The sequence below is a fragment of the Monodon monoceros genome, unplaced genomic scaffold, assembly GCF_005190385.1.
Source record: "Monodon monoceros isolate NGI ecotype Baffin Bay Population unplaced genomic scaffold, NGI_Narwhal_1 Super_Scaffold_12, whole genome shotgun sequence".
Taxonomy (NCBI): Eukaryota; Metazoa; Chordata; class Mammalia; order Artiodactyla; family Monodontidae; genus Monodon; species Monodon monoceros.
This window is the reverse complement of record NW_021703768.1, coordinates 29065713-29076783: the sequence shown is the minus strand read 5'-3', so window position 1 is coordinate 29076783 and position 11071 is coordinate 29065713. Positions and strand designations below refer to the sequence as shown.

The window sequence follows — 11071 nt, the reverse complement described above, 5'->3', positions numbered from 1 at the left end:
TGGACTTGAGGATATGGGGAGGGGGAAGGGTAAGCTGTGACAGGGCGAGAGAGAGGCATGGACATATATACACTACCAAACGTAAGGTAGATAGCTAGTGGGAAGCAGCCGCATAGCACAGGGAGATCAGCTCGGTGCTCTGTGACCGCCTGGAGGGGTGGGATAGGGAGGGTGGGAGGGAGGGAGATGCAAGAGATATGGGAACATATGTATATGTATAACTGATTCACTTTGTTATAAAGCAGAAACTAACACACCATTGTAAAGCAATTATACTCCAATAAAGATGTAAAGATAAAAACTATCAGCTATATCCAAAGATAAAAGCCAATTTTGACTTAAAATATTAAATTTACAGGACCAGCGATTATATGTGTCCAAGATTTGAAGGACCTCATGTTTCAAGATACAAGAAAAATACTTCTTTTTCTTTATTAATATTGCAAGCTGCACCAGCCCTATTTTTATTGCTGGCTTTACCTGAGCCTTCTCTGAGCTCCAGTTTCTGAATAATGAGATGAAAAAGGCTGTCCCAATCTAATAAACAATCTAGCAATTACATTTGTTAGTTGATAACATTTACCTGTTTTTCCCCATTTTGAACAAGCCATTTGCAAAATTCTTCAATGGTCGTCAGTGTTTCATAATCCTCTGGGCCCAATGTTGTTTGATATGCAGCGATGCTTTTTATAAAATATATCTCAACAGCATCTGCAAAAAAGGGAAACAATTATTTAAGGCAATATGCTAGCCTTTACAAGTGTCTAATTTCAGCTTCAGCTAAATTCATTAGACAATTGCATGCTTAAAGCCCATGCCTGTCCTCTTTCCAGCACTCATAAAAGCCTCAAAAAGTCTGAGATATAACTTGATGGTATAGCAGATGATATTCTGATTTTATTCTCTTGATGAAATGCATGGATTTTCTGTAGGAAAAGAAAGCTTATGTCTGAACAGTCTTATCCTGAGACCTAAAGTAACCATCATATTAAACTCCCAAGTGCAACGCAAGACTATGTTTCTAGCTAAGTTAAAATCTGATGGAGATTACTGCTTACTGGGGTTTCTGTTCAGTTTATGTGTGTGTGTGGAGAGAGAGGGTGAGTTTTGATTTTCAAAGAACTTTAAATATACAGTTTTTATTGTTTAAAAATTTACTTCTAGTGTTGTCTTTTATTCCAAACATAATAGATGTTTATGTAATCAATCTAGAAAATGCAGAGAAGCAAAAAGAAAATGAACATTATCCCCATACACATCACTCAGGAACAGGCACTAACATTTTTTTTTAACCACTGTATTAATGTATAATTTGTATACCACACATTCATGCATTGTAATTATACAGTCTGATAAGGTTTTAGTAAATTTATATAGTTACATAATCATGATACATGATGTGATCACACAATATATAGTCTTTTCAGGCTGGATTCTTTCATGTAGCGTACTGTTTTTGAGGTTCATCCACGTTGTTGCATGAATTAGTTTTACTCCTTTTTATTGATGAGTAGTTTTCTATCATATGGATATATCACATTTTATTTATACATTCACAAGTTGGTGAATATTTGTGTATGTGTATACAGTCTACTATGTTTATCCGCATACTTATTAGTTCCAATTCCATTCCTTTCTGTGGATTTGAGTTACCATCTGCTGTCATTTTCTTTCAGCCTAATGGCTTCCTTTAGTATTTCTTTCAGGGCAAGACTGCTACCAACAAATCCTGTTTTTGTTAATCAGGAAATATCTTTATCTCACCTTCATCTTTGAAGGATAGTTCTGCTGGATGTACAATTCTTGGTTGAATTCTATTGCAGTATTTTGAACATATTATTCCACTGCCTTCTAGCCTTCATTTATCTGATGAAAAATCAACCATTAATCCTATTGTTGTTCCCCTGTACAGAGTTGTTTTTCCACTGCTGCTTTTAAGATTTTCTCTTTGCCATTCAGCAATTTGACTTTGTGTCTAATTATGGTTTTCTTTGTGCTTACCTTACTTGGCACTGAGACTTCTGAATCTGTGGATAACATTTTTATCAAATTTGGGAACTCTGGGGCCATTATTTCTTTAGATGCTTCTCTGCCTCATTCTTTCTCCTCTCCTATTGCAGCTCTCATTACGTGAGTGTTGGTACATCTGCTATTGTCCCACAGATCTCTTATGCTCTGTTCGTTTCTCTCCTATCTCTGTTCTTTGGATTGGATCATCTCTAGTGACCTACTTTTGAGCTATCTCTATCTTTTCTGCCATCTCAAATCTGATGTGATCATTAACACATTTTTCATTCAGTTACTATATTTTAAAATTCTAGAATTTCCATTTTAGCTGATTTTTAAAAGTAGTTTATATTTCTCTATTGAGATTTCCTATTTACTAAGTGATTTTCATAATATTTTCTTCTAATTCTTTGAACAGTTTCCTTTAATTCTTTGAACATATTTATGATAGCTGCTTTGAAGCTTTTGCTAAATCCAACATCCAGCCCACTTACAGTCAACCTCTTTTTCTTTTTCTTTTCTTTTCTTTATTTTTATTTCTTTATTTTTTTTGGCTGTGCTGCTAGGCTTGCAGGATCTTAGTTCCCTGACCAGGGATTGAACCCAGGCCCTCAGCAGTGAAAGCACAGGTCCTAACCACTGGACCGCCACCAGGGAATTCCCTAGAGTCAATTTTTCTGAGTCACAGGTTCCTACCTCCTTGTATTGTCCCTTTTTTGCTGACAACTGTACATTTTAGATAATATATAGGAGCAAGCAGAGATTCTGATACATCTTTATGGGATTTTGTTTTGTTTTGTTTTTAAACTACAGAATCTGTCTCCCCCATGGAGCTTGGAGGCTAATGTCTTTGCTCTGGTGTTATTTTTGTGTGCGTTTGTTTTTGGGGTTTTTTTTTTTTTTGATTAATAGACTTTTTAGAGCAGTTTTATATTCACAGCAAAATTGAGTGGAAAATACAGAGATTTCCAATATAACCCTGCCCCCAAATATGTACTTACAATGGTTAATTTTGTGTGTCAACCTGACTGCGCTAAGGGATCCCAGATAGGCTGGTAAAGAATAATTTCTGGTGTGTCTGTGAAGATATTTCTGGAAGATATTAGCATTTAAATTACTATACTGAGTAAAGAAGATCTACCCTTACTAACATAGGCAGGAATTATCCAATCCATTAAGGGTCTGAATAGAATCAAAAAAGGGCAAAGGAAAAGCGATTTGTCTCTTTCTTTTCTTGAGCTGAGAAATCCATCTACTCCTGCCCTTTGGGCCTTTGGGCGCCAAGACTTATGTCAGTGGCCCCCACGTCCCCCAGTTCTCAGGCCTTCGGCCTCAGACTGAGATTTACAGCATCAGCTCCCCTGGTTCTCAGGCCTTCAGACTCAGACTAACTGACACCACCAGCATTCCTGGTTCTTCAGCTTGCAGACAGCAGATTGTGGTACTTCTCATTCTCCATAACCACGTGTGAGCCAATTTCTATAATAAAGCTCTTCTTTTTTTTTTGCGGTACGCGGGCCTCTCACTGTTGTGGAGCACAGGCTCTGGACGCGCAGGCTCAGCGGCCATGGCTCACGGGCCCAGCCGCTCTGCTGCATGTGGGATCTTCCCGGACCGGGGCACGAACCTGTGTCCCCTGCATCGGCAGGCGGACTCTCAACCACTGCGCCACCAGGGAAGCCCAAAGCTCCTCTTTTCTATCTCTCTCTATATATACTGTTGGTTATGTTTCTCTGGAGAACTCTAACACGGATTTTGGTACCAGGAGTGGGCTCAACAACTTGGACTCCCACTCACCAAGGCCAGCCTGGTTATGGCCACTGTTGAGTGTCCAATCTGCCAGCACAGAGACCAACACTGAGCTCCCAGTATGGCAGCATTCCCCAGGTGATCAGCTATCTACCTAGTAGCAAGTTGGTTACACTGGACTACTTCCATCATGGAAGGGGCAGTGTTTTGTCCTTACTGGAACAGATATGCAGATTTGTATTTCCTGCATGCAACGCTTCTGCCAAAACCACCATCTGTGGACTTATAGGATACCTTATTCACCATCATGGTATTCCACACAATACTGCTTCAGACCAAGGAGCTCACTTCACAGCAAAGTGTGGCAGTGGGCCCATGCTCATGGAATTCACCACTTTAGGATGGTTACCCACCATCCTAAAGTAGCTGTCTTCATGGAACAGTGGAATGCCTTTTGAAGACTCAGTTACAGTGTCAGCTAGGTGGCAATACTTTGCAAGGCTGGGTCAAGCTTCTCCAGAAGGCTGTATATTCTCTGAATCAGCATCCAGTATATGGTACTGTTTCTCCAGTAGCCAGGATTCACAGGTCTAGGGATCAAGGGGTGGAACTATGAGTAGCGCCACTATTACCCCTAGTGACCCACTAGCAAAATTTTTCTTCCTGTTCCCATAACTTTATGCTCTGCTGGCATAGAGGTCTTAGTTCCAGAGGGAGGAGTGCTTCCACCAGGAGATACAACAATGATTCCATTGAACTGGAAGTTAAGACTGCTACCTGGCCATTTGGGGTTCCTCATGCCTTTGAGTCAACAGACAAGGAAAGGAGTTACTGTGCTGACTGGGGTGATTGATCCTGACCACTAAGAAGAACTGGAGTAGTATTCCACAATGGAGGTAAGGAAGAGTATGTCTGGAATACAGGAGATCCCTTAGGGCTTCTCTTAGTATTACTATGTCCTGTGATTAAGGTCAATGGAAAACTACAACATCCCAATCCAGGCCAGATTAGTTCAGGAATGAAGGTTTGGACCACCCCACCAGGTAAAGAACCATTACCAGCTGAGGTGCTAATAAAACAAGAGGAAAATAGACTGGGTAGCAGAAAAGGGTAGTTATAAATACCAGCTAAGACCACATAACCAGTTACAGAAATGAGGACTATAATTGTAATGAGCATTTCCTCCTTATTTTATAAATATGTTTGTGTGTGTGTGTATATTAAGCAAATATCTTTGTTTTCTTTGCTATTTTATTTCATCATGTTACATAAGATGTATTAACTTTATATCAGCATTTAAGGACCATTAATTTTACAGCATAGCTTTCAGGTTATGGGATACCAGAAGATGAGTAAACATCCTTGAAGGTCTTTACTTCCTCTTCTGGGAGAAGGGATTCGTGCGTTTTCAGTTGTACCCAGGATAGTTGTATCATGTCAGGTGGAATTATGACCTTGTTATTGTCTTTATTTGGAGATTATGTTTAAGGAGATGCATATAGGTATCACGTTGACAAGGAGTGTATTTGTGATGGTTACTTTTGTGTCAACTTGACTGGGCTAGCAGATGCCCAAATAGCTGGTAAAACATTATTTCTGAGTGTGTCTGTGAGGGTGTCTCCAGGAGAGATTAGCATCTGAATCAGTAGACTGAGTAAAGAAGATCCACCCTCACCAATATGCGTTGACATCACCCAATCCATTGAGGGCCTAGACAGAACAACAACAACCCAAAAAAGGCAGAGGAAGGGTGAATTCTCTCTCTGTTTTCTTGAGCTGGGAAATCCATCTCCTGCCCTTGGATAACACATAGTTGTTTTAAATTCCCAGTCTGATAATTCCAGCATCCCTGCCATATCTGAGTATGGTTCTGATGCTTGCCCTGTCTCTTCAAATTGTGGTCTTTGCCTTTTAGTATGCCCTGTAGTTTTCTCCTGGTAGCTGGGCATGATGTATTGGGTACAAGGAACTGCTCTAAATAGGTCTTTAGTAATGTGGTAGTACGGTGCTGGGGGAAGGGCAACGTTGTATAGTCCTATGATGAGGTCTCAGTCTTTTGGTGGGCCTACACCTCTGCACTGTGAACACAGGTGCTCTTCAGTCACCCTCTTCCTCAGGTGGGGCAGGATGGAGGAGGCTGGAGCTGGATATTTCCATTTTCTCAGGCTGGTTAGGCTCTGAAAAAAACCCGTTAGGGTCTGGTAAAAAAGTTTCTCCTGAGGATAGGCCTTGTTAAGCAGAATGTTCTGGTATATTTTTAAATGGTGACTTTCCCCCTCTCCCTGCTGCAAGCAAGGGGGGATTTTTCTCCAGTATTCACTTTGAGAACCTGGTCAAGTTCCTGGAGGTAAAACACAAAAGTGTAGGGGCTCCCCTGTGACTGAGTACCCTTAGAAGTTTTAACTCTCAGACTTGTGCACATTGAGCTTCCATAAATTCATCAACTACAGTTCAGGTTTTCCTACCCCAGTACTGGTTCCTGTGAACATGGGTATCTGTTCTGGTAAATTGTGATTATCTGTATTCACCCGTGTCTCCAATTTCAGGGACATCAGTCTGCCCTGTGACCTCACTTCTCTGACAGATCTAAGAAGAGTTACTGATTTTTCAGTTGTTCAGCTTTTTTCTTGCTGTTAGGATGGAGAGACCATTTCCAAGCTCCTGCATACTGGACCAGAAACTGAAAGTCTTTGCTCGGGTTTTAACACTTATTTTAATGTTTAGTCTGGATTCCTGGGGGTGACCCCTGTGTCTGCATAGCTTCGTGTTGACCCACTGACTTGGGAAGAGGTTGTGCTCAAATGCCTCCAGACTCTATGTCTTTCATCCTCTGTTGAGCGACCTGTATGTAGACTGGGGGGTACATTTAAAGCTCTGCCACATTTCAAGTCTCCTTTGCTTGTTACTTTCTGCTGGACTCTCCAACGTCCCCTGCATGTGTATGTGGTTTCCCAGTTGGCCAGGGATGTTGGAAAGCTCATCTAGCCTTTCTATGGCTCTCTCATTTCAAGGTTCCTCTGGTTAAAATTTATGACTGGCCTGAGACTGACACCAACCACTACAGCAAATTCAGGCTAACAAACAGGCGATCTCCAATTCATTCCCTACTAAGTTGGCCACTATTATCTGATAAATCTGTAGGTTTTTGCCCCTTGCTCTAAACTGAGTCAGCAGCCTCCTCTGCCGGCAAAGCTGCTGGTGCTCTTGGCTGCTCCATGCTGATAAAATTGCTATTCTCAAGGACTAAGCTGGGGCAGTGGATGGATAGGAGCAGCCCCATGCAAGATGCCAGGAAGACTCTCTCTTTATCTAAAGCTCTAACAGTTTTTTGAGAATGATTTGCAATCTGTTTGCTGCTTATCTATTTCCAGTGCCCTGAAATGGGTGTTTTTGATCATTTTATTTAGTTTGTGTCTGTGTGTGTACGTTTGCTGTGTATGTTGAGAGTGTATACAGACCTCTTTACAAAGCCACAGCCAGAAGTCTCTGCCTCTGTTTACATTTTGATGTACATTTTGGTGCAGTTCTACTTACTTTGCAGTTCATTTTTCATGTTTACATATATGTAACTATAAACAGCAGTATTTTCTGTGTCCTAAAAATGCAAGTTATTTTTTCCTTAATGCTGTTTTTTAAAATTAACCTTCTCTTTATTTAAAAAATCTGGTCCTTTTATTTTATTTTAGCCACGCTGCGTGGCTTGCGAGATCTCAGTTCCCCGACCAGGGATTGAACCCGGGCCATGGCAGTAAAGCCCGGAATCCTAACCACTAGGCCACCAGGGAACTCCCAAAATCTAGCCCTTTTAAACATTACAAAATTCTATCTAGTTAATATACCAAATTTTCCTTTCATTTATTGATAAGGTTGTTTTTAATTTTTCACAATTACAAATACTGCCACAGTGAACATCCTTATACATGTTTCCTTTTCAATTTTACTAGATATATCAAATTGGTCCCCCAATTTCATATCAATTTACACTATCACTCCCACCAGCTATGAATGAGCAGACCTGTTTACCCACTGTCTGGCAAAAGCTAGATATTTTCAAATTTTTAAAATTTTCACATAGGATGGGTGAAAGCTTGATCTCATTACAGTTTTAAAATATATATAGTTGTAAGATGTGTGACATCCTGCCAAATTGCCCTTCAGGGAGTTTGTAATCAAATTGTTCTCATCAATCACAAATGTTACCCTTTTTAAAATGTTGACAATTTGATAGAAGAAAATTGGCATCTTTGCTGTTTTATATTATTTCTTGATTATTGTAAAGTAAATGTAAATTTTAGCTCTTACATTTAGGACAATGATTCATTTTGAGTTAATGTTTATGTACAATATGAGAGTGTTTTGGGGTTTTTTTTGGCGTGTGGATACCAATTGTTCCAATACTACTTGCTGGAAAGACTATCATTTACACATTGAATTGCTTTTGCACCTTTGTCAAAAATTAATTGGCCATTAATTAATTAAGTCTATTTCTAGACTCTCCTTGTGTTCCAATGATTCTGATTTCTGTCTATCTCTTCACCAATACCACTCTTGCTAATTGTTGCTTTAGAGGAAGTCTTAAAATCAAGTGGTGTGATTCTCTCCAACTGTACTATTTTTAAAAATTGCTTTAGCTTCTTGGTTTCTTTGCTTTTCCTTATAAATTTTAGAGTCGGCTTGTCTGTATTTACAAAAATTGCTGCTGGGATTTTGATCATAATTGCATTAAATCCATTGACTGATTTGGGAAGAACTGACCTCTTTACTATATTGAGTCCTCCAATCCAAGAACACAGTGTGTCTCCATTTATTTAGGTCATCTCTGACCTCTTTGATCAGGATTTTGTAGTTTTCAGGACATAGATCCTGTATATATTTTGTTAGATTTATACCTAAGTGTTTCACTTGGGAGGAGGGGACTATTGTAAATATCTTTGAAAATTTTGGTTTCCAGTTGTACCTTGCTAATATAGAGATATGACTGGGTTTTGTGTGTTTATCTTGTACCCTATGACCTTGCGAAGCTTAAACTCACTTACTAGATCTAGGAGATTAGTAGATTCCCCGGAATTCTAGATTCCTTGGCCAGTCCTGTTATCTACAAATAGAGACCATTTTATTTCTTCTAAGCTGTATGTCTATTTCTTGCCTATTACACTGGCTAAGACTTCCAGTACTATGTTGAGTAAGAGTAGCCAGTGAACATCTTCCCCTTGTTCTTAATCTTAAGAGGAAAGCATTCACTCTTACAGTTAAACATGATGTTAGCTGTAGGTTTTTTGTACAGGCCTTTTGTCAGATTGAGGAAGTTCCCCTTCCATCATTAAAGGATGTTAAATTCCGTCACATGCTTTTTCTGCATCAATTGGCAAGATTCAGGTTTGAATACTGAACCAGCCTGACATTCTCAAGGAAAAAACCTCACTTGATCATGGTGTATTATTCTTTTTTTATATATTGCTATATATTTTGTTGAGGACTTTTTACATCTATGTGCATGAAAGGTATTGGTCTATAGTTGGTTTTTTTGTTTTGGTTTTGTCTTTTCTTCCAGTGTCTTTGCCTGATTTTGTTATCAGGGTGATGCTGGCCTCATAAGATGAGTTGGGAAGTAATCCCTCTTCCTCAATTTTATGAAAAGATTATGTAGGATGGGTGTTATTTCTTCTTTAAATGTTAAGTAGAATTACCCAGTGAAATCATCTGGGCTTGGAGATTTCCTTCTCAGAAAGTTAACTACAAATACTTTTTTTAATAATTAGGGTCTATTAGGGTTATCTGTTCATCTTGGTTGAGTTTGTTTTTTATTTTATTTATGGTATTTCATGACAGGCACAAGTCTTAGGTCTTTTTATAATTAAACCTATCAATCTCTTCTTTTCTGGCATATCTTTGTGTGCTCAGAGAGTTCTTTCCTCCAATTTTTAACTTCAGTACACTTTATTCCAGTACTGTACTTTCTTCTGGCTAATTTATATTTTTTAGTTTTGATGTAAAAAATATTAATCCATCTGGAATTCAGTGGATGCTAGGAGGTGACAATCCAGATTTTCCTTAAAGTTAAAAATTAGTATCCAAGAAAAGAATAAGGTGGCCTTGGAATCTCCTAACTCTATAATCATAAACTTTTTCTCATAAAAAACAAATTTTACATATTCACAAATAGATTAAATTTCTTAATAACCATAACTAATTTTTTTTGTATTTTTTGTAATAGATCTTTAGTGGAGTGTAATTGCTTCACAATACTGTGTAAGTCTCTGTCATACAACAAAGTGAATCAGCCACATGCACACATACAACCCCACATCCCCTCCCCGCTGAGCCTCCCTCCCACACTCCCCATCCCACCTCTCTAGGTATGGCAAAGCACCGAGCTGATCTCCCTGTGCTATGCGGCTGCTTCCCACTAGCTAACTATTTTCATTTGGTAGTGTATATGTGTCGATGCTATTCTCACTTCGCTCCAGCTTCCCCCTCCCCGCCGTGTCCTTCAGTCCACTCTCTATGTCTACATCTTTATTCCTGCCCTGCCACTAGGTTCATCAGAATGAATCCAAAAATACATTCATAGAATTTTTTTAGATTCCATATATATGTGTTAGCATACGGTATTTGTTTTTCTCTTTGACTTACTTCACTCTGTATGACAGTCTCTAGGTCCATCCACCTCACTACCAATAACTCAATTTTGTTTCTTTTTATGGCTGAGTAATATTCCATTGTATATATGTGCCACATCTTCTTTATCCATTCATCTGTTGATGGACACTTAGGTTGGTTCCATGTCCTGGCTATTGTAAATAGAGCTGCAATGAACATTGTGGTACATGACTCTTTTTGAATTATGGTTTTCTCAGGGTATATGCCCAGTAGTGGGATTGCTGGGTCATATGGTAGTTCTCTTTTTAGTTTTTTAAGGAACCTCCATACTGTTCTCCATAGTGGTTGTATCAATTTACATTCCCACCAATTTTTTAAAAATCAAATATATAGATGGAGCACAAATACTGTGAGTATATACAAGGACATTTTTTAAATGAGCAAGATGATTAGCTAGAAAACACAGAATAAGAAGCTTCAATTAACATTCATGCTAAAGAAAACAATATTCAAAATATCCAAATAACTTCTGAAAACTAAAAAAAAAAAGTTTATTTAATAACATGGGGAAATACAAGAGTGGAAAAAAGTAGGACACAAAACTTTCCCTATAATATCCTCCCTCCCTCCCTCTCCCTCTCTCTCTCTCTCTCTCTCTCTCTCTCTCTCACACACACACACACACACACACACACACACACACACACACACACAC

General features: G+C 38.9%; 1 protein-coding gene across 1 annotated transcript in view; it reads right to left on the bottom strand.

The window, feature by feature from the left end:
• Window positions 1-502: 502 nt before the first annotated feature.
• TTC23L (tetratricopeptide repeat domain 23 like) overlaps window positions 503-11071 on the bottom strand; it is a 44270-nt gene continuing 33701 nt past the window's right edge. Inside the window, 1 exon segment of the mRNA XM_029219130.1 lies at window positions 503-711. Coding sequence (XP_029074963.1) covers window positions 566-711 — 146 coding nt within the window. The 3' untranslated portion in view covers window positions 503-565.